Below are 24,836 nucleotides of genomic sequence, written 5' to 3' on the forward strand. Positions count from 1 at the left end.
TCTGTTATTGTTTGGATATAATCCTTTCAGATTCATTTGTGAAAGAAATGCTGCCGGGAGGTTAACGTTAATTTGAGGTGGGAGTAAAAAAACTGCCCACAAGTAAACAGTGAAGGGTGGGCGCTGGTGGGCGGCAATAACAGAGAGAAAAAACCTCACATAAATGGTAATTCCATTGCACTCGTTATGTACAAATCCAATCAATTATTCAGGTAAAATGCAATTCAATATTTAGAAGTGTATATCATTTCGAGTGGCTATAAGTACAGTTATAGCAAAAATAAATACACAAAAATGCTTTTTTTTTCAGAAAGATTTCCTCTTTTATTCCAAGAAAAAAAAAAGTATTTTCATCCCAAACAAGAAAATAAAATAAAACAAACTTATATTAACCAATCATTAAGAGGATAAGTATGACCATTTTTATATATTTTTTCTTCTTGTTTTCTATGATATTGGTTGTGTTCAATTAAACATGCAACTAAATAAGTCCAATGATGGTGTCTATGGTATTAGAAAGGAAGGGGGTGGAGTCTGATTATGCTGGATCTTTATTGGTAAGTGTGGAGAGGCAGAGATGGATGATAGGGAGAAGGAGGAGAGAAGACTGGATGGTTACATGATGACGTTTGGATTTTTCCCCGTTCTGCCACCTTCCTTCCAGGGGACGTTGTGTGTGTGCTTGATCCCCTTTATCAACTGCTGTCTGGAGAGGGTTCTCTATGCATTGAGTTCTTCTTCATGCTGTCGAGGTACTCTTGTTGTGAAACAGCCAAGACTGAGGCCAGAATCTCATCATCCTCCCAGTCTGTTAAGCCTACACCATAGAGAAAGGGAAAAATACACATTCTAGCATTCTAATGTCAGAGGATTTTGAGGGGGAAAAAATCTGGTAGTTATTTGAAATCAAGAGGGGTATTGGAATTACTAGTTCATAAAATATTATTAGTTGCTGTTTATATTCTGCACATTAGTGACAGTGGTTAACATAGATTTAGTTTGTGTTGAAAAAGCTTGTACACAAATACAAATGTGGCAGTATATGCACCCAATCACGACCCAGCCAATATGAGAGGGAGGAAATTTCAGGTGAAGTGCATCCGTTTTCAGCTTTGCTCCGGCACCACAACCTTGTTTCATGTTTCTACTATTCTACGTCTTTACAATTCTTCTTCTGATTTCCTGTTTGTTGTCCTTTCAGATACAGAGTTGCTAAGCGATAGAATATACCATCATGAGAAATGATCATTAAAAAAAATACATGTCCTATGGTGACCCAAATACTTTAAAGCTACATGTATGTATAACTGATAGGTGCACACACAGTTTTTTAAAAATGTACATTATGTACATTTGAACTTATTTTGTCTGTAATGTATTTTTCGTTATGTGTCGGAACACAGTAAGATTTGCTTTCGCTAATGGGGATCCTAATAAATCAAATAAAAAAATAAACATTATGATGATACACTGTAACCTATCCTATCATTAACATTTGAACGTTATGTCAAATAAAACAAACATTTCCACTAATCTCTAGCATACATATGTTGTTATTCAAGTGTCTTCAGTCCAGCAGCAGCTACAGCACCATGCTTTCACAGCAGAGGATGTGTAATAACACTGTCTAGAACACTGTGATTGATATGCCTTATGTTAAGGATTGCAGCTAGTGTTGAAAACTATCCCAAGCAAAATATTACATCTCAAACTGAACATACTACCCATTCTATGAATAACATAACAGCAGTAATTGCCCTAAGGGGAGTAATACAGTCATTTGAACTGAATTGAATGCATTCAATTGAGTAAGTCTTTAAGTAAAGAAAGAGCAAGTGATTATCTTACCAAAGGCGGTGGGTGACATTTCTTTCATGATAGCACGGTACTCCAGGGCCGGGTACAGAGACTTCAGAGAGGAGGTGGGTCTATCAGGCCCAACACAAGCCTGGTTGCTGGGACCTAGAGTAGAGGGCAGAGAGACATTCCCATCATGAGACAAAGATGGAACCCTATGATTCCAATGTTCATTTGATTCACAACCCTCTCAGTTGATTCATGACACTTCTGATGGTTTGTCACAGTGACGAACCTGGGGCACAAGGTGAAGGGGGCTTGGACATGTGGGCTGCCCCAGCAGGGGAGGGAGGCTTGTTGCTTGTGTCTGAGTGAGAGGGGTCAGTGTTCTCCGGTGAGGGAGCTGAGCTGCGCTGCCGGGGCGAGCGGGCACTCCACTCCTCCAGACCACTAGAAGATGCTGCAGTGGCCGAGCTGCAGGTGGCACTAGCCTTTCGGGGCTGGGAGGAGAGGGAAACATGGACCTCATTAAAACACATGCCAGCTGCTGCAACACTTCAATACTGGACACTAGATTCATATGAACCAAATGTGGTACTATTGTCTTTCTAAGAAGGATGTCACTGAATTGCTCTTTAATCTGCCATGTACTTCCAAGTTCTCTCTCACCTGGCGTGCCTGCTTCTCTTGGTCCTGGAGCCACTGCAGGTAGGACTCCCTGGCCACCTGCTCCTCAATGGCCTCGTTGGTGGCCTCCCAGTCCGTGGCTCTCTTCTTGTCCTCCAGCATCTGCTGCTCGATCCATGACTCCTCAGAAGTCTTTATAGCGTTCTTCATAAGTGACTGGTCTACATACTGCTGGGAGGGAGGGAGAGGACGAAGGTCACTAACTGGACATAAAACTGAAAAAAATAGTTACATATCGGGATATTATTTTTGATGATATATCATATCGACAATATCATTTTTGCACTAGTTGGCTGGGCCTGCATGAAAACATCAATTTTTAAAATAGGGATCCAAACTCATTTTCTCATGGCTCACTCTCTTGTGAGAGTGCCTCACTCTCTTTTCTCACTCTCTCTCTCTTGTCCCTCTGCAGCAGACATATGGTGAGCAATATGCACATATAGGATCATGAGAATAGCATTACATATCGCATTGGCACCTAAGTATCGTGATAATATCGTATCATGAGGTCCCCGGCAATTCCCAGGCCTAGGGGACAATGTGTAACGACCAAGTAACAATGTGTAACGACAAAGACAAACTCTTTAGATCCTTCACACCTTATCAAGGAGATTTGACAAGTTTAGTCTCCTGGCTATCAAGAGAATGTTTTGTTATCCGTCTAGAAATGACTCCAGCTCTTTGATATCTTTGTCTCTTACTAATGCGCGCATGGACAATCAGGACACTCAGAATTTAGCAAATGGAAAAATTGCCTCTAGCCTTTCTGGGAAAGCATGCCGTTTCCTAATCTAAGGCTTAATGGAGATGGCTAGGTGTGTGGCCCTCTATGTGGGAGCTCCGCCCATGGAAGACAACATGTCCTTAGTGCCTGAACAATCCAACTGCACAGTCTGTTCCCCATAACGTCATGGTCCTCTGCCCTGCTCAATATGATGAATGAGACCAATGCACAAAGTTCACAGCTAGTTCCCAACTAACAACAACTCCTTAGGCCTACCGATAACATCTGATGTGCTTCTAAAGCACTTTGAGTACCCAAGATACCTCAACAGTACCACCGTTATCTAGCTAGCACTCCATGACAACCGCAATGTGAAGCTGTTTACTGACAACAAATGATACTAAGACAATATGTTTTTCCTTTACAAATTAGAAAGTTTAACACATCCTAATTTATGTGTTGTAATCAAAACACTGTCGCTTCTAACTGGCTCAAACATCTGCCAACATTCAACCAATAACAATACAAAACAGGAATCTTCAATAAATACAATATACATCAACAAACAGCTATTCTGTTGAGTGCTACAGTGGTTTTCCTGGCCAGGGAGCCCTGGCTAGTGTTTTCTAATTACTGTGGGGTCATTCACCATGATGCGCTGCTTGTTGATCATGGTAGTGTTATCATTAGGCATCTCAAGACAAACAGCACAGTGTACTGCTAATAGGCTCCTCCAGAGAGACGGGGACATGTGGAATGTTGCCCCTCTCTGAGCTCAGCCTCCCTTCCTTTGATGTGTATGTGTTCTGAAAGTGGGACACTCCAAGCCACACGCTCCCGTCTCGCAGGGATCTTAAGCTATGATGACCCAAAGACTGTCACCTCTCTCCCACTTTTCCACTCTGACTGAGTGTGTCTGGCTGCCTGACTGTGTCTGGATGGACCCATGGACGTCATCCATTTCGTCAGGGGAAAGTCACAAGATCTCTGAATGATTCAGTTATGAAAGATTTCAATTGCACTATTACACAACCAACGCAGCATCCAAAAAGCCTTTATAACTTTATGTGGCTAATCATCTTAGTCAAATTTGATAACAACCACCTGTTTAAGACAGGAAAAGATAACAACGCTAACAGCAATTCTAGCCAGCTGCTAATTGGTTAATGTCAATAAATCACCAATAATCATGACCTCAACTTAAACTACTCGTCACTGAAATGACACTGCAATGTGAGATGTGTCTGCGACTCAGAGGCATTGAGGCTGCCAGCTGGAACATGTCAATGCACTGAAAAGCAACGATTAGGCAACAGTGCTTTCAAACAATCCTTTAGCGTGACAGAGGGGTCAACTGAGTCACACTCAGGAAGAAGACAGTCACACCGTCGTAAACCGGGCCAACATCTCTAGCATCGTAAATCAAGGTGAATCAATTAGAATCAAGGGAACCTAATGAAATTCTCCAGAACACACATTTAACCTTTATTCTGACAGGGAGCCATGCTGAGACCAAGGTATCTTATAGCTGAGCCTACATAACACTCTACCAGTTGTCCTCAAATGGCATGTTTTATACATCTAAATGCTGTTTTTATTTTCTAGTAATGTAACAACCACAAGGATATATTGCCCACTTCAGTGTTAAATCCCATAGACAAGATGTAGGTACCCACCCCTGGTTTTAAAGCAGGAAGCCCAAGGCCTACTCCAATTGTCGCTTTGTTGGGGTTCACCACAGAGTTGTAGTGAATGTTACGATGGTAGCTGACTCTGATTGGTTCGTCATTGTTTTGATGAATGCCATGGAACGTGTTGATTGGTTCTGGAAGAGAGGGAAAAAAAGAGTTAACAGAACTAGAATGTAGTGCACTACTATGTCCACACTTATTCAGAAGAAATTTGATTTAAAACACAAATGCCCAAACGGTCTAGATTTTAATCAATAATAAAATGTCAGTCCTGTTTGAAAAACAGTCCAATGACTCACAGGAGTACCTATTAGTAATCTCTTTCAAGTAGGCCTACACATCAAAGGCCATAAAACTCAAAAATTGCAAACTGTATACAGTAATAATAATATATGCTATTTAGCAGTCACTTTTATCCAAAGCAACTTAGTCATGGTTACATAAATCTTTACGTATGTGTGATCCTGATTCGAACCCACTACCCTGGCGTCTCAAGCGCCATTGCTCTACTGACTGAGTTACAGAGGACCTACCAGAGGGCCATTAGCTCTGATAACAATGCACCTGGTATGGCCCACTACTGAAAAACACACCTGTGCCCTCCTGGTAAACTTCCACTGGTCGATTGTACATCTCTGCCATAGCCTGCATCTCGATATGGTTCCCGTGGCAGTTGTTTTTCCTCTTCCTGTTGATGTACGTGGTGAAGTCTTCCGTCACGTAGTTCGAAAAGTAGTCTGCATTTTTCGTCTGAAATTAGAGTACACATTTTCATTATGAAAAATCCCAACAGGTGAAATTTACCTGGCCACCAAAGAAAGAAGAAAACTTACCAAGTAGTCCATGCAGTGTTTACGGACAACTTCATGCATATCTTGGTCTCCATATACTTGATCAGCTGCAAACAAGAGGGAATTAGGTGTTACAATAAAATGCAATATACATCTTTCTGACGAAGCCTAGATGAAATTAATACGTATGGAAGTAGCATATGACTGACAAAGTATAACAAAGTACGATTAATGCAGTTGTATGTCATTTACAGAACCAGTCAAACATTTGGACACACCTACTCATTCAAGGGTTTTTCTTTATTTTTTTAACTATTTTCTACATTGTAGAATAATAGTGAAGACATCAAAACTATGAAATAACACATTTGGAATCATGTAGTAACCCAAAAAAGTGTTACATCTAAATATATTTGAGATTCTTCAATGTAGCCAGGTCATCTGATGCAGCACTCCATCACTCTCCTTCTTGGTCTTGGGTCATTGTCCTATTGAAAAACAAATGATAGTCCCACTAAGCACAAACCAGATGGGATGTCGTATTGCTGTGGTAGCCATGCTGGTTAAGTGTGCCTAGAATTCTAAATCCCCACACCTCCTCCTCCATGCTTCATGGTAGGAACCACACATGCAGAGATCCTCCGTTCACCTACTCTGCATCTCACAAAGACACAGCGGTTGGAACCAAAAATCTCACATTTGAACTCAGACCAAACGACAGATTTCCACCTGTTTAATGTCCATAACTCGTGTTTCTTGGCCCAAGCAAGTCTCTTCTTATTATTGGTGTCCTTCAGTAGTGGTTCCTTTGCAGCAATTCGACCATGAAGGCCTGATTCACAGAGTCTCCTCTGAATAGTTGATGTTGAGATGTGTCTGTTACTTGAGCTCTGTGACACCTGAAGAAACTTTCAAAGTTCATTACATTTTCCTAATTAACTGACCCTCCCAGCTTGAGGTAATGATGGACTGTCGTTTCTCTTTGCTTATTTGAGCTATAATATGCCATAATATGGACTTGGTCTTTTATCAAATAGGGCTATCTTCTGTATACCACCTCTACCCAGTCACAACACAACTGATTGGCTCAAATGCATTAAGTTAAGAAATTCTACAAATGAACTCTTAACAAGGCACACCTGTTAATTTAAATGCATTCCAGGTGACTACCTCATGAAGCTGAATGAGAGAATGCCAAGAGTGTGCAAAGCTGTCATCAAGGCAAATGGTGGCTACTTTGAAGAATCTCAAATATAAAATATATTTGGAGTTTATCCATATGTGTTATTTCATAGTTTTGATGTCTTCACGATTATTATGCAATGAAGAAAATAGTAAAAAAAATAAAGAAAAACCCTTGAATAAGTAGGTGTGTCCAAAATTTTGACTGGTACTGTAATCAATATGAATCTTTCGGACTATTTTATTAAAGCAGGTGCAAATGCTTTATCATCAGTATTGCACATTTGAATGCATAAAATGGTAGATTGACTATAAAGGGGGTATTTTGGCGGGCTTTCTCTGTGGTTGCATCCCCAGCTATACGTGATCTATATAGAGAGATGAGTTGAATCACTTGTATGATCCACATATGTAAACAAAACTAAAAAGGTTTCTTCTCCACAGACCCCCCTTTCCTCAACCAGCGCAAAATATGCAAATGAGCACCCGTTTCAGTCTTCATTCCGGCAAGTCACATGGTAATGTAAGCCGCAAAGATTCTGAGAAACTCTTAGTCAATTTCCTCTTTCTCAGCATCAACCTGCTTAACCAGGGCAGGAACAGAAATACATTTAGTAAAAATGGTTATGGAAATAGAATAACAGTAAAAACCTATCTTACTTCCCACCACCAAACATATATTTTTTAACTAAATAAAGATATCTATAATGCAAACTAAAAAGAGTAAACAGCCTCAATGCTTTAACCTGAAGGGTGGTTATTAAAGTCTTTGAAAAATGTCAGTTCCAAAATGTCAATATTGACAACGTAGTCCTGAATTTCACTACAAAAAAAAACCATAAGTGCTTTGAAGCTTGTGTATGACTAGCACAAAATATTCTAGTTCCCTTGTGACTGAATGTTCTCATGGCAAGATGTGGCACTGGCAACACTCCAAGTGGCTAGTGTTGGATGGAGGGCACATTTTCTGGCAGGTCCAGTTTGTCATTATGCCTCAGCAACACGCCTGAATGAGCTGCTCATGGTGTTCCTGACCTTCAACATGTTCCTTACTGTCACTCTGGACAGAGTCAGATTTAAACAAATAGGCCTACAATACAGACGTATGGATGTTTAAATATCATTCAGCAGCCTGTGACCTACTGGTTTAAAGAAGTGGTGGAGAATTAGGCTAGGGGAGACGAGTCACATGTTTGACTGCTTTCAGTACCCAATTCCCCTGATGAGGTTGAGATGTAATGGTCTATGAACCAAGTGAACTCCAGTGAAGTATGACTTGGACAGGTGTAGGAGGGCTGTTTGAGATGGGGATTACCCCCAAACCCATTGGTGTAAATCTGACTCATCTGCCAAAAATCCCATTCTCATGAGATCTTTCCACTGCACGTTTCAGTTCTGAACAAAACAGATGCTAGGACCTCATTTAGTTATGTGGTTGATTTGTCACGTAGCCTCCAGCCATTTCCTAAAATAACAAAAATCATCAATGAAGAGTACAAATGTGCTGGTATCTCAGATTATTCTGGCAATTCTCACATAGAAACTTCATTAGAAGGAAGGTTGTTTGAAACGCTTTTTACATTTGTATCACAAACCATTTTTTAGAAAATCCATGATGAAAGTGGCCATTTTAACCCTTTTTAGACCTGTACATGCCTCCTGTAAGACCCTCTGATCTGTGAACTGTACACGATACAGACATCTTAGTGTCATTATATTCCTTATAGCAGTGGACACCAACCTTTTCTGAGTCAAAATCACTTTCTCAGTCAAAAAGCAAGCAGAGATCCACCGCTCAGATTGTTTATTAAACATAACTTACATTTGTTTATTTTATTACTATTAACCTAATAAAACAGTTCTATGTGAATGAGGTTTGTGCATTAGGCCTAATGCATTATCACAGCATATTGGCTATATGCCTGGCCACACAATATTGTTCTTCTCAAACCATATTTCAAAACTCAAGCTTTGATTACAAAATAGATCAGTTGGTGTAGCACTTGCAAGGCACAGCTGAGCATAAATTTAAATAATTATCTTTTTTATTTTAACGGAGTGATGGTACCTGCATCTAATGGTCATGGTGCTTTCAAGACAACTGAAAAAAAACAAGGTCAAATCATGAATGACGTCAGTGATCTTCAAGTCGGCGGTCTAGAAAGATGCCAGAGTTTCCGACATTGAATTCCCGAGTTGGATGACCGTTCAAAACCATTTTCCCCCAGTCGGATCTCGCCCCCCCCCCAGTTGTCTTGAACACGACATCATTCTCAGCGGAAGGGCGGGCGAGAGCGGCAGAGGGTCCGCCTCTCACGGTCCCTGCTCTCTCCTTCCTATGGTGAGACTGACCAGAGAGAGGGGATAGCGTCTTCCACCTGATGGTGAAGTCTAGTCGCACCGCATGTGCCTCATGCACAAATTCATGTTGTTCCTATGACCAAATAAAGTGAAATATTCCTCGCTATTAAAATAGACAGGACGAGTTGCTAATAATAATAATAACAACAACAACAACGCAGGACTATCGATACTCTTGGCTACTGATTCATTGCAGCGTGAGTGGAAGTAGTGAGAAGCATGTTTTATGTTTTGTAATAGTGTTGAAAAAGAACAGTGTTGACAGCGCTGAACACATTTTTTAACATGAACTCGCTCATAAAATACAGCAGTTCTTTGCTGTATTCTTTGAGAGTCTCTCTGTGGTCATGGTTTTGAAAGTTATTAAATCTTAGTTAGTTTAGTATCAAACTTTGCTGTGGCCGGGGTTGTGGAAGCTCTGTTGGGACGGTGATATGAGCTATCCAATTGGCCAGGGCAGTAGGAGCACTTCATTTAGCCACCGATATCCCAGTCCACTGGGTAAGTGGAGTCTTTTCAGACAAATTAAATGGTTCAAAATAGGAACACTTTGCTTACCCGGTGCGCAGGTGCTTTTGAATCAAGTGCACCTACCACCAACACAACACAAATAACATTTCAAAAAGAGCGCAAGCCTTTTATCAACTCCTTTATCGTTGGCTTTTCTACAGAAATGTTTGGTGATCAACTAGGAATGCCTTGAAGATTGACCGGTTGGTGACCCCTGCCTTAGTGGGCTTCAACATACATTCTGAAATACACATTCATTTATTCAACATTACAACTATTAGTATGAATATCATAAAACAACCCTTTTTGATTTAACTTGTTTTTTTTTGTGGAAGAATATAGTCTTCAAACTTCAGAGTGAGTTCCCTGGTACTTATAATGATATGCCCCATTTTGACCATAGAATGCACACTGAGTATAGCAAACATTAAGAAGACCTTCCTAATATTGAGTTGCAAAGGTAAATTACCCTGACAGATGAAAATGCACATCATTTACTTAGTCCAATTCAATTATCAACTAAATTGACTAATAAATAGCTTAATGCATGGCTGGCTACTACTGCCTCCATTTAATCCAGACACAGATTTAGATGAAGGTCGGTGAATTCACTTGACCCATGTATTGTTTCACTTGACAGAGGAGCCAATCAGAATGAGTTTTCCCCCACAAAAGGGCTTTATGACAGAAAGAAGCACTCCTCAGTTGTAGATTGAACAACAATGACTAGCTACGGATTCAGAAATTATGTTTGGAGATGAGTAAGTGAGTTAAAGAGATCGTCACGTGTCTGTCTTGGGAATGAGAGCAGAGGAAGAGCGGCATATGTTATAATCCAATCGTTGCAACAGGCTCAACCGATACCCCGCCCGTTTCTTTACAGACAGAAGAAATAGCCAACAGTCATTTAGCACACACAGTGCTTCACACTGTTTGAATGAAAGAGAGATGTCTGTTGGCACCTGAAATAGTTTTTTTGTTCTTCTTCCGATCATGGACAATAAGTAAATTCAAAAAATAGACTTGTGTCATAATCATATTCGGAAAATTCATATCAGTTACGATACTTGTTTTGTCAGAGTACTCGGCACATGCCTATCATTTACCATTCACGGTGCTCATAAAATGGATTAGAACTTCGGGAATTTGCAGAGCCCACTCCGGTAATGTGATGTACTTGTAGAGTATATTGTTCTAAACAAAACCTCTAAAAATGAACAATCTAAAAAAAGGTCGTCTGAGATATATCATTCATGTGTAAATGTGTATTTCAGAATCTAGACATACTCCATATAAGAACTATAGTGATACCAGTATGTATCATGTACGGATCACAGGGTCTTACAGGAGAATGAAGAGGTCTGAAAAGGGGCCTAAAATGGCCACTTTCATCATGATAAAAACAGAAAAACTAGTAATACAAATGTAAAATTTAAAAAACATTCTTCCTCCCAATGAGGTTTCTATGTGAGAATTGCCAGAACAATCTGAGATATTGTACCAAGAATATCCCCCCCAAAGCAAACTATCAGTGTGTAGGGTTGGTGAATATGATGAACGGGGGTTTGATGCCTGTCAGAAAACATGACCAGGCAACTGGTCAATGAGGAGGAGACTGACGAGAAAAACGGAAGAGGAAGAAATTCTATGTGCAAGATTACTGAGAAAAGAGCTGAATAGATAGGCTACATTTCACAAGAAGAGACCAACACCACACAGAGAACCAGAAACCACATGCATACTAGCTACAAGCAAGCGATAATGCAGTGCTGGTAAGTAACCAATGAGTGCATTTCTAAGAAAGGGGCAGGGCTCTATGCAGATCTAGAGACAGGCAGATTAGTTCGGTTCCTACCCTGCTGGTCTGTCAACGGTTGATAAAGTTTATCTAAATGATGCATAAATTACTCTTAAGTCACCCGTCAATGGAGAACAAGCACGTGAATAAAGAAATCTGCTCTTCACTGGAATCATATCGGCAAGGCCTGACGTTGCTCCCATTGTGTCTTCATGCAGCGAGTTGTGGAAAGATAGAAAAAACCCACAGTGTGCAGTGTTTTGCCAACTCAAAACAGTATTGGAGTAGGCTGTAATAAGACATGCTACTAAAAGATCCTTAGAGACTGCTTCACTCACGCTTCTCTGGCCAGGAAACAAAGTAATAAGGTCTGAGGGCAGAATCAACTCAAGTAGATGAGTTGAGAGCAGATATTGAATGCTATGAACGGCCCTGTATTCATACCATTTCCGACACCACAGTTGAGTGGGCATACAAAAAAATACTAGAAGAAGAACGTTTTAGGGTAAGGTAGCCCAGCCAGTCAGATGCAGGTGAATCATGGCTACCATTGTTGATGTTTTGCTACTGAATACTGACCCACTGAATGATCCTGGAAGAGATGAACACCACTGTCACAGTCAAAGGCAGAGCAGTGTAACCTATTTGACAATGATACTGCCAGGTTTCAGTGACCTGTTGTAATTGACCGGACATCTCCAACTTGAACTTTGCTCTTTAAACATAAACAGATCAATAGCCCCCTACCTATGTCAACTGCATTCAACATCTAATCACAGATTAGGCCTACCTACTACCGTCTGATCTTTTGAGCTAAAATTACACTGCGGCCTCAATGCTCACTTCAGTGTAATTCTTACCCGAATTAGACTTCCTCAATCAGGCTGCTAGGCCTAAAACTGGATGAAAGATTACTTAAAGCCTCACTTGTAAGGGCTTATTCTGTCATTACACCCCTTTATCTCTAACTGTCTTCACCATCATCTAACAGTTCAGAACCATTTCAATATGGAAAAGTTCAATTTTACTAGCTCTGAATTACTAAGCACAGCGTGTGTGTGTGTGTGGGGGGGGGGGGGTCCCACGTGTTGTGTGTGTGTGTGTGGGTGTGTGGGGGGTCCCACGTGTTGTGTGTGTGTGTGGGTGTGTGTTGTCTGTACTATTGCAACTCATAAGAGCAATGTGCAATTGGGCAAAAGGGCAAAGGGAGCAATGTGTGAACTTCAAAAAGTCCAAATTAACAATTATTACTTAAGATTAGCATCACTTCTGAATCATAGTATGGCTTAAGATCATGAAGTGTATTCTGATCAGACTGACTCTGGGGTAACATTTCAAAATGACAGTGGGGGGGTGATCTCCAATCTTTCTCAATTTTTCAGACAGTCGTCTATGCTGGTTGGGATTATTGCAAAATTCTGCTTTTTCAGACCAGACAGACGAAAATGTGTAGACTCACTGTAACAGTAATTAAGCCAAAGGGCACCATATCTAAGTTCACCAGTACAGTGTGCCTTCACATTTTTCTCTCGCAAAAAAAAAAAAAAAAGAAGAAGATCTTGCCAGTTGAAGTTTCATTTACACAGGTACAAATAGCGTTGCTCATGACCTCACTGTGAAAGGTCAAAGGCCACCAAATGTGCTGTCCTGACCGGTTACATGGGTAGTGTTTAGTGATCCTTATGAAATGTGTAGTCCTGAGGCCTAGAAGAAGCACAGGGTCAACACAATGATCAATGTCTTTTGAATGCACCATAGAAAATCTTAACTCCAGTTTAGCTTCAAACTTTGCTCTACGTTTTTTTGAATAGACAAATAAAATGAGATCCTTAGTGGAGCAGCTTCAATGTTATCAAAGCTCAGCCAGTAGCCTTCATGCCAGTAATTTTATTACTATGAAAATGTGAGAGCATAATATCCAGATGCTCGTCAGCCTTCAGGCTGTGTGTTCAGTGGCTTGGGGAGTCGCAGGTACAAATCCTGAGCCTCCTGGGACACTCACTCACTTAGCAAAGAAAATATATTAGCTGGCTTCTACCTCAGATTGTAGGCCAAGTTGTTAAATACATTTTGTAAAACAGAGAGACCAGTCATAAACTTAATTTAGGCTATGTGGATTTGGAACTTTCTTTAGGAACTTTCTTTAAGAAGTTTAGACTATTTTAAAGCCCCTCTGGGCCTATTAAACACCATGACAATGCACACGACTCTTTTCCTTAGTGGAGACCCCGTTACCGTGTCAACATTGTCGGTGAGGAATTTCAACCGCACCTTAACGTACAATGAAATCAAAGGACTGGGGAGAGGACTGCACAGAAGTCAATAACTAAGGCCTAAATGATAGCAGCAATATACAGGCCCTGCAGGGTCCTAATGGAGGGGAACCCATCAATGTTGTCATGGGAAAAAGTAGGAAATGAGAAGAGGCTATGGGTCTATCAATCAAGCCTGGTTCTCTGGATGACATCATCGTTGTTGTGCAGCAAGTGTCCATGTTTGGATTCATGGACAGACAATGCTAAACAAAAATACATTCACAGTGTAAAACACAAACAAAGGACATGTTAACTCACACCTGTCTTTTCTCTGGATGCCAGACAGAAATAATCTCAATCATTTTGTTTACTACCACAGACAGAGAAACATTGAACACAACCCGTTGGACACACACAACCCAGAGTCACATGCAGCCGGAATGTGTTTTGCATAATTGAAGGCTTTCTCCGACAGGTTCATACACACACCTGAGAAATGAGATGACCTACAGTCTCCACACACACAGGTTTAACTTGTTTCAGCCCTGGCATGTTAATGTGTAATTCACATTCCTACTTACAGACCGTATAGGATTGTGACTAGTGATAGTATCACTCATACCTGAGAATGCCACAAGGTTGGCGAGAATACTGCTGGAATGTTAATTGGTATGAAACCATGGCAATATAATTAGTAGGACATTCTGGTCAAAGCAATGCTCCATGGTATGTGAACTGTCAGACATATTTGATTGATATTTGATTATCTTGTGCGATTGGCAACGAACAAAAACATACTAACTTTTGTTTGTATCTTAGGCACACACACAACAAAAAATGTGTTTTAATAATAGTTAGTTGAATTGGGCTGTGTAGAGAAGAGATAGTCCTGGGAATGATAAGTGCTAGGCAGGGACTGTTAGTTCTGGCTCATTGGCAGTGTGCGTTCCAGTCTGTTAATCAAGAAAGGGTAGGGATCAAAAGCACAAAGGGTCTAGACTAGAGCTCCTTTTGCACAAGTGTCCCACTACCAACCAATTATCACAAAACAGGCTCGATATTGATGAGAGAAAGACAGTGACAATTAATTTCTCCAATAAGTCCTCTCAATATTAGGGTCATTGCACCAATTCAGTGCATTTTGAGAAGTGTTTACATGTTTAATTATTTTTTTAACATTCTGTCATAAAGAGCTGTTGAACTTAATAAAAAAACACATTCTAATTTCAGCAGGTTAAAAGGGAAAAGGAATTACTACAGTAATTGCCTATTAAGTGCCAAATGAAACTAACAGGGTTGACGATCTCATCTTAAATCAGTCATGAATCCCCGTGTGACAGGAGGATTGGAAGCTTGTTGCGTGCAACAAGGAGTTGCAATTGAATGCAAGCTTCACCCCCAAAAATGTATTAACATTTGGAACCTGTCCGTCTATGGTAACAGGGTTGACGTGTTCTGCTCCACCACTCAGTTTTCCACCAGAAAACACTAAACAAATACATGACCGGCTAAACTGCTTTTACACTATGATTTGACTATTAGATGTTCAATGTTGCTTTTGACTTTTTTTTTTTTTTAAAGGCATAGGTTCACCATATTAAAACAAGAGTTCAGTTCACAGAACAGGGTTGACTTTATAATGAGGGACAGACGTAAATGAATCACTAATCACATTAAATAAATAATGATCTTCAGAAATGCAACAAAATAACTAGGACTTTACAATGATGGTGAAAACTGTGTGGATTAAGTGGGTGAAAGTCTTCCTAGAAGTCACAGAGGGTGCACTTTAAAAAGTCTTCATTAATATTACAAATCTGATTGATTGAATTCTCCATGTTATCTAAAGTAAAAGAGAACTTTGTTTTAATATAAAAGGCTTTTAAAATTCAACATTGGTGCACTATTTCTACTTAAAATATCACTATTTCATGGAATGCCCCATTAACCATTTTAATCTCACGGATATCAATTAAATGTATCAACCAAAACAATACCAATGAAGTTCTAGTATTCTGGCGCCTGTGTCAGGAAAATATTAACAGATAACCTAGATGGTTGACCAGGTGATTAGCTGCCTGGGTTAGAGTGGCCCACTCCCACATGTCCACACAAAGTTTACACACAGCTCTAATGTCAAGTCGATTTCCGCTATTCATTATTCTCTGCCAACAGAGCAAGGAAAAGGAACAAAGTGACTGAAAATCTCAAATTAATGAAAGGAGGAGTGAGGGTATTTAGGATACTCTTAAAAAAATATGTAAATATATTGCCTAATGAACAAAAAAAATAAACGCAACATGTTCCATGAGCTGAAATAAAAGATCCACAATCTTTTCCATATGCACAAAAAGCTTATTTCTCTCAAATTTTGTGCACAAATTTGTTTAAATCCCAGTAAGTGAGCATTTCTCCGTTGCCAAGATAATCCATCCACCTGACAGGTGTGACATATCAAGAAGCTGATTAAACAGCATGATCATTACACAGGTGCACCTTGTGCTGGGGACAATAAAATGTCACTAATTTGATTTGTTAAAATGTGCAGTATTGACATTGCATTTTATCAATGGCAATTTGATACCGTGGCGAGATCTTGAGGTCCATTGTCGTGCCATTTATCTCACGCCATCACGTCATGTTCCAGCATGATAATGCACAGCCCCATGGTGCAAGGATCTGTACACAATTCCTAGAAGCTGAAAATGTCCCAGTTCTTCCATGGCCTGTATACCCACTCAGCATGTTTGGGATGCTCTGGACTGAGGTGTACGACAGCGTGTTCCAGTTCCCGCCAATATCCAGCAACTTCGCACCGCCATTGAAGAGGAGTGGGACAACATTCTACAGACCACAATCAACAAACAGACCAACTCTATGGAAAGTACATGTGTCGTGCTGCATGAGGCAAATGGTGGTCACACCAGATACTGAATGGTTTTCTGATCCACGCCCCAACATTTTTTTTAAAGGTATCTGTGACCTACAGATGTATTCCCAGTCATGTGAAATCCATAGAATAGGCCCTAATTAATTTATTTAAAATTGACTGATTTCCTTATGTGAACTATAACTCAGTAAAATCTTTGAAATTGTTGCATTTATATATATTTTTCACTGTAGCTTAGCTTAGTTAAGCCATAATACATCACAGTTCAGAAGTCAGTAATGAATGATAATAGGTCTTTAAATATCTAGGTAAATTATACTCAGTGGACAGGGGGAGATATACCGGTTTACAAAAAGTGTGTTGTGGGTTAGATAGGCCAATGTTTTCTCTCAGGAACACTAAATGTGATCTGGCCACATCTGAAACCAAAGCAGAAACTACAGCATTGAGAAATCCCCACCACAACACATCAGGTGTGGACAGGGGTGAATTACCGTCAAATACAACTCACTTTCACACCACTGATGTAGAAAAACCCACCAGCATGTCGTCTGTGTATTATTGTTACACGTTGATGGCGAAATTCATTTCTATGAAATGAAACTAGTTTAAGGCAAAACTTTACACTGAAGCGAATGGAGACCTTCATGACTTCACCTGAGAACCCTAGTTGTAAGTGAGGTGTAAGTGAGGTAAAAGAGCTGTATTATGTATTATGTATTATGTTTAAGAAGAGAGTGCTTTAGGTATTGTGGTTGCGTATTGCTGGGAGAGGAAGGATGCAACATTCCAATAACCCTCATTCAGTTGAGTGATATGTAAACAGTTGTAAAGCACACACAGTTGATGCATAAGAATACAGGTTGTTTTACTGTTTAAATCTTCTCTTTAGCTAGGCCTGTATCCAGATCAAATAAAAATATTAACCAGAAAAACAAAGGCAAACACCTGAAGGCTTTAAACTAAAATAACAAACCTCCATCAGATTCCCAAATAATTTAGTGTAATGTTTTCCCATGGAGTGAGAAGAAACTAGGCCAGTCTTTTTGAGCACCTGGCTGAAGGGATAGCGCTAGCCTCATTTCAGGACTGCTCTTATATAACCCCATTCTTGTTCAACTATCCCAATTGTTTGGGAATGGATTGATTTCATACAAGAAGTACTGGGAGTGTGAAGAGAAATGTAACTGGTGTGAATTCATAGATGTAGGTCAATATGAATGTGGTTTCCATCCATGCCTAAGGGTAATAACAAAGCTATGAGACCCAGATAAGAGGAGCCATTCTCAGTCCGTCCTGACACCTGCAGGTGGCCAGGTCATGGTATGCTCAATCGACAGAACACATTCAGGGAAACAATGCATTTTTTCACAACAATTCAGGAAGAAATGCGACAAAATAATGACAAAAATGAAAACCTTACAAGTAGGCCTAAACAACGTTTTTTGGGTCAAGAAATAGTATACATAAGTAATTCATTTTTTAAAAACACATGAACTGGAAGCATTAAAATTGCTCCTGTGCTTTTTGACAGGGTTCATACAGTCACAGAGTCATTGAATCCACTATGAATAACCATGGTAAAGTAGCGCCATCTAGTGGCATAAACAGAAATTGGTTGGCATTGCTCTTTACCAAATTATACCTTGATTTAGTTCAATGTCTGGTAGACAAAATGCAGGCTAACGATACCAATGTCAAAAACGTGTGCATAACATTCAAGCTCCTCCATGGAGTCCATTACTGACATTCTTTCAAAATTCTTTCCACATTTCATTGGAGCATTTCACATCACTGCATTCTTCACCAGAAATAAGGTTGGTAATCTTTGACATCGTGTAGGTTGATTGATTAATGTCTTTATTTATAAAGCCCTTTTACAAAAACTACCACTGTACCTTACATCATTAATAATCTTAAAACATATGAATTACCACATCCAGTCTCAGGGATGGCTAACTCTGTAAATTCCTTCGGTCTCCACTGAGTTAGGTAAATCAGCTTTTAGGTTTTTTTTGCACTGTATTTGAGAAACAATGTTAAAATTTCTCTTAAATTTGCTTCTACATCTGCATTGCTTGCTGTTTGGAGTTTTAGGCTGGGTTTCTGTATAGCACTTGGTGACATCTGGTAACGTAAAAGTGCTTTATAAATACATTTGATTTGACGTTTCGGTGCCTCTAGAGCAATTTAGACTGGTGATTGAGGACATTATTACTGATTAATGTTTTTGTTTATTTATGACCGTGTTTAGTTTCCGCTTGCATTTCGTATTTGATGCAGTTTTGTAATTTTTGTAATTCAGGGCTCTTCTGTAAAAGAGACCTTGGTCTCAGTATGACTCCCTGGTCAAATAAAGGTTTAACAAATGATCAGCACATCTTTGCTGTAGGTTTTATGTTGGATTGATCGAGTTCAAAGACAAGGCCTGGGTCCACTAGAGGGCAAATGAGAAGGCTGTCCACTTACCGACAGCTCTGAAGAGACATGCTCCGTCCTCTTTCATTTTTTTAATGACGAAGCCTTTCTTTTCCCCAAGCGCTTTCTCAAACCAGTGCTCCTGCTGAGAGAAATAGAACATCTGTAATTCAATGCAGTGGGTTATACAGGCAGGTCTATCCGACTACCATAGGAGGCAACCTTACATTAACGTCTCAAGTGTGCTTGTTGAAGTATTTTCGGAATAACATTCAAAGAGTGCAGATTAGGCTAAAATATAGTTTTAGCTACACATTTGTTTACAAAGTCTCCAATGACATTAAAGCAGACCTGTGTGCCAGCAAGGTGTGAGGTTGACGCCCTCTAGATGGGTAACAGCCAAAACTTTCTCAAATCATTGAATCATTTTGTCCAACTAGGGTTGAGCGATATCCAGTGGTAAAAATACTTTAAAGTACTACTTAAGTCGTTTTTGGGAGGTATCTGTACTTTACTATTTATATTTTTGGCAACTTGTATTTTACCAAATTCCTAAACAAAATATTGTACTTTTTTCTCCATACATCTTCCCTGACACCCAAAAGTTATATTCACATTTTGACAGGAAAATGATCCAATTCACACACTTATCAAGAGAACATCCCTGCTCATCCCTACTGCCTCTGATCTGGCGGACTCACTAAACTCAAATGCTTGTTTGTTTGTAAAGTATGTCTGAGTTTTGGAGTGCGCCCCTGGCTATCCGTCAATAAAAAAGTACCTAGAAAATTGTACCTTCTAGTTTGCTTAATATAAGGAATTTATAAATATTTATACTTTTACTTTCAACACTTCAGTACATTTTTAGCAATTCTATTTACTTTTGATACTTAAGTATATTTAAAACCAAATACTTTTTTACTTTTAGTCAAGTAGTGGTTTACTGGGTGACTTTCACTTTAATAATTTTCTATTAAGGTATCTTTACTTTTACTAAAGTATGACAATTGAGTAATTTTTCGACCACTGCCAATATCCAGATTTTCACACGTCATACCGGGGTATACGATATTACCGAAAGTGCACACAACGAGAGCTATTTTTTTTTTTAAACCTGCAAAAAACAATTTAGGTAATAGGGATCTTGATCCAGGAGGGGATTGAATGTCTCTGCTGTAACCATGAAGCTTGATCACAACATCTAGACACTTCGCTAGCAAGTTAGCAAACCAAATGTGTCGCTGGAACCCTGAGCTGGATATCATTTATTTGACATCTTAAATATCTTATAGTCATACTTAACTTATAGTTATATAAACAGTGGCGGAGCACGCGTCCCCACTGCCCCCGTGAGGCAGGGATGCCCCCGACCTCCCCAAAAAAACGGTTTTGAAAATCCTATGGTCTGTAATTTAAAATCCCCCGGGATATAGTCGAAATGGTATATCTGCCAAGCCAACATCCAACTGAATTAAAGAAAATCCTTGTTTACCACACCATTACATAAATATGTTTGTTTCTAACTTATGTAGGCTAATTCATTAATGACAAGTTGTAGTATTAAGTTTGTCCTTTTCTTATCGAGAGGTAAAATACAAATATCCTCAAATGTCTTCAAAGCCAACCATATGAGTAGGCCTATTAAACACAGGCTTGGCTTAGTCTATTCACCTTATTCAAATCGATGTGTAACCTATTGCAATTATTTAATCCTTTTTAAAAGCAGAGGCCTAGGCTACATGGTTTTAAAAGACATTGTTTATAAACAATTGTGTAAAACAAACGGCCTATATTTTGGGTTATGATGGAGTAAAACAGTTGTACTAAGTTCATAAGTATGTTCATGGCATTTTGATTCTTGAAGAAACAAATAGGACTAGGTATATCAATAATGGACATGACCACTGAAAAGGAGAAGTAGGCTTACTATTGCTGATTGAACAATTAAATAGGCCTACTTTCTGCAATGCTAGAACAACTGAAAATTCCTGGTTTATTAAATAGCATCCCTCATTTGTCACTGATCTGTCGTTCTGCCCCTGAACAGGCAGTTAACCCACTGTTTCTAGGCAGTCATTGAAAATAAGAATTTGTTCTTAACTGACTTGTCTGGTGAAATAAAGGTCAAATTTAAAAAAAATAAACAGCCTAGATATGTTCATAATGATTAAAATTCAGTCAGAATAAGAAGCTATGATGAATTTGAAGAATACACTTATTTGAGATCGTTGAGCAACTCTATAATCTGTCAATTTCATTTTAGCTTAGCCCTCTTTTTTAACGGATGAATATTACTTGTTTGCCTACACAAGCTTTTAATGCTACCACATCATATCATATTTAGCCAGAGATATTGCTATCCTGTAGCCTAACGCCATTTATCGACTAGCAGTAGAGCAAACAAACTGCTATTTGCATGTGAAAAAAGAATGGGATGCATTTGCTCCATTGTTTGTGATGCTGATAGTCTTTAATGCTAAGGCTTAATGAAAAGGTGCTGCATTATGACACCTGCTATGTAATAAAAACAAATGACTGGCATACAACAACAAAAAATAGCTAGCTCATTATTTCTCCAAACGTTGAATACTTTCACATTCCATTTTAGATGACGCCTGAATTGATGTGGTTGACAGAACAGACCTGGATGGAAAAAGCAAATAACTAGTGACATTTAAAACATATACATTTTACCCGCTACTCCCAAACTGGTCATTTCTAGAACGCCCATTTAAAACCAATGTGCTACTGGTATTGCTTCATTTTGCAAAAAAAAGTCTGTGTGAAATAAACAGTAAGACATTTTAATAGAAATGTTCATTTAAATGGCTAGTTGCGGGACGAAGGTAGTGGTCACCCTGGAGGCCATGAGCTGAACAAATGAACCACATTTTACACAGCATTACCTGCTCCACTGTCGCTGGGTCCTCAGACTGCAGTCTCGATGCGTTCTCGTATTCATCTTCACTGTTGTAACCCGCACCTTCCTCCGAATCAGCACTAGGACCTCCACCGCCACCTCCAGCTACGCCGGGTGTTCCACCACCAGCCACCCCAGAGCAGGTTGCTTGCCGTCGCCTTTTACTCAGACCAGGCCCCGAGCAACAACTTCCAATTCCCCCACCACAACCAACGCTGCCTGACAGTTCTCCGCGTGTCCCAGCAACGCATGGTATTCCTCCAGTCCCATTACCATCCCCAGGTCCAACAGGAGACCCTGAAACCACGGGAGGGGGAGAGGCCTGCTGCGGCCGAGAGCTAGCTTCGTTCCGTCTATCCTCCCTTGTCGAAGGTGGAGCGGCTTGATAGGACCATGGTGGCGGCGAGGCCCTCGGTCTTGCACCTGTACGACCTCCGTGTGGATGTTGATGTGGGTCAGAGCCACTCCTTCTGTCAGTCTCGTCCGGGTGGTCCGAAACACCGACACTCGAGTTCGGCTTCTTCTTCGGAAGAATCGTCATGGTTGTCTGTTAGGGAGGGGGTCAACGGGGTGACGATTCCTTCTTTCCAGAATGTAGCTAGTAGGCCTACTTTGCCGTTAAGGCCGTCAGTTTTTGTGCAATATTCGACCTTAAACACTTAGGTTCCAAAATATATCGATATCATCTGTTATTGGCTTTGTTTTCTGGGGATAGCTAGCTAGTTGAACAATAACAAACCGTCTCCCTCTTCCCGTCCTCCAAGCTCTCCATTCCCCACAAAACATCAACACAGATCTGACGACACAGGAACGTCACTTCCCTTGCAAGAGCTTTTTTTCAGGGTCTGTGCTACTCGGGATCCCTGGAACGTCCACACCCCCATTGAAGTTGATGTTTAAAAACGGTTAAGGTACGGTTAGGAAAGGTTTGTAGTTGAGGGTAGGGTAGGATAGGGGTTAGGAGGTTAGGGTTGGACGTTTTCCTTCGTCAATGGTCTTTCTGGGTCGTCACCAGTTACCACAGCCCCAAAGTCCAAAACCCTGCCCATTTCTACCATTTATTTTCTTAAAATTGGATTTTAAACCTAACCTTGACCTTCACTTTAACCAAACAGCTAACCGTATACCTAACCCCAACCTTAAGTTAAGACTGAAAAGCTCATTTTAGTCTTTATGAATGTTTACCACATAGCCACTTTGGGTGTGGTAACTAATGGAAACACTCTTTGTGGCATTTTAATGATAATGTAGAACAAATGCAAATAATGTATACATTTTAATGGAAAATATAAATATGACCATATTTTTTTCTTTATTAATCCACATGTCATTGATTAAGTGTTTGTTTTTTTCTGAAAGAGACCACAGTAAATGTTTGCTGAACATATAATTACATTTTAGTAATTAAGCAGACACTCTTATCCAGAGCAACTAGGGTTATGGACCTTGCTCAAGGGCACCTTGACAGGTTGTTCGCCTAGTTGTCTTGGGGATTCAAACCGGCAACCTTTTGGTTCCTGGCCCAACACTCTTAACCGCTAGGCTACTTGCCGTTCTATAATAACCATGTCTTACTATTTTTGGACTCATATTATGAATAAAATAATTAGATAAAATGTGTGTTTGATTTTAGTATCTGAATGCACATATTCCTAATGCAAATTTCAGCAATTTAGCCTAATTAAATGTACCCTCAAAAGAAGAGGCATTTTGGAAAATCCATATGATAACAATTGGCATGTGTCATGATTAGTTGTTATTTTTTTTCCGTTCATAAAGCCGACTTTACTTGATTTGTGTGATTGGGCATAGGGGCCCCATGTGATGGCAATTGCTTCAGCAATCACCTCTGAAATAGTAGGTCTAATAAAACAAATTAAATACTCACTTTTCACCAAGATGTTTAGATATGCTCCAAGCCCCACTGCACAAACCTTACTGTATGTAGTATTGTTGATGTTGTGAATGTGCATAGTCTATATTTACTCTGTTGGGCCTACAATACATGGTTGAGGTGGGTCATCACATCTCTGATCAACTGAAGTTGTTTCTGGAAAAAGAAAGTATACTAAACAACAATATAAATGCAACATGCAACAATTTCAAAGATTTGACTGAGTTACAGTTCATATAATGAAATCAGTCAAATTAAATTAAATAAATTAGGTCCTTATCTATGGATTTCACATGACTGGGTATGGGTGCAGCAATGTTTGTCCTTGCAGTGGAGGTTCCTCAGAGGAGGAAGGGGAGGACCATCCTCCTCAGTGAATAAAAAAAATAAAAAAATAAAACATTAAAAAAGTTCCACGTTTTTGATAACTATACTAAATATGTCACCAAATAATTGATTAAAACACACTGTTTTGTAGGGTAGAACCATGGTGTCGCTGGTTGGACAGCTAGCTTCCGTCCTCTTCTGGGTACATTGACTTCAATACAAAATTTAGGAGGCTCGTAGTTCTCACCCCCTTCCATAGACTTACACAGTAATTATGACATCTTCCGGAGGACGTCCTCTATCAGAACTCTTGCAACATGAACTGACATGAATCTAGTACTGAAAGCATAAGCTACAGCTAGCTAGCACTGCAGTGTGTAAAATGTGGTGTGTAGTTGACTCAAAGAGAGCGAAAGACAATAGTTTAACAATTTTAGTTAGCTGCCTATGGCTTTCCAACACAACACTGGAACTTTTCCAAGTCAAGGTAAGCTTTTGCGGTTGCTAATTTATTGCCACCGGGAGCCAGTGTAACTGCGTACTGTAGCATTATTGTATGATTGTAGTGGGTTTACTAACGCGTTAGTT

General features: G+C 39.8%; 1 protein-coding gene across 3 annotated transcripts; it reads right to left on the reverse strand.

The window, feature by feature from the left end:
* Positions 1–281: 281 nt before the first annotated feature.
* On the reverse strand, positions 282–22,832 carry otud5a (OTU deubiquitinase 5a). 3 transcript variants are annotated; one of them, XM_046364916.1, is made up of 9 exons: positions 22,014–22,832; positions 19,159–19,249; positions 5,736–5,800; positions 5,496–5,652; positions 4,888–5,036; positions 2,467–2,655; positions 2,093–2,297; positions 1,849–1,962; positions 282–817 (listed from the first exon to the last, which is right to left on the reverse strand). In XM_046364916.1, the coding sequence occupies exons 1-9, from the start codon at positions 22,566–22,568 to the stop codon at positions 696–698; spliced, it is 1,647 nt and encodes a 548-aa protein (XP_046220872.1). In that variant the 5' UTR covers positions 22,569–22,832; the 3' UTR covers positions 282–695. The 3 variants fall into 3 exon arrangements, with proteins under 3 accessions (XP_046220872.1, XP_046220870.1, XP_046220871.1); XM_046364914.1 differs by having other exon boundaries at positions 19,159–19,252; positions 22,014–22,831; XM_046364915.1 differs by having other exon boundaries at positions 2,467–2,652; positions 19,159–19,252; positions 22,014–22,830.
* Between the last annotated feature and the right edge of the window lie 2,004 nt (positions 22,833–24,836).

Source organism: Oncorhynchus gorbuscha, linkage group LG10 (assembly GCF_021184085.1).
Source record: "Oncorhynchus gorbuscha isolate QuinsamMale2020 ecotype Even-year linkage group LG10, OgorEven_v1.0, whole genome shotgun sequence".
In the NCBI taxonomy this organism is placed as follows: Eukaryota; Metazoa; Chordata; class Actinopteri; order Salmoniformes; family Salmonidae; genus Oncorhynchus; species Oncorhynchus gorbuscha.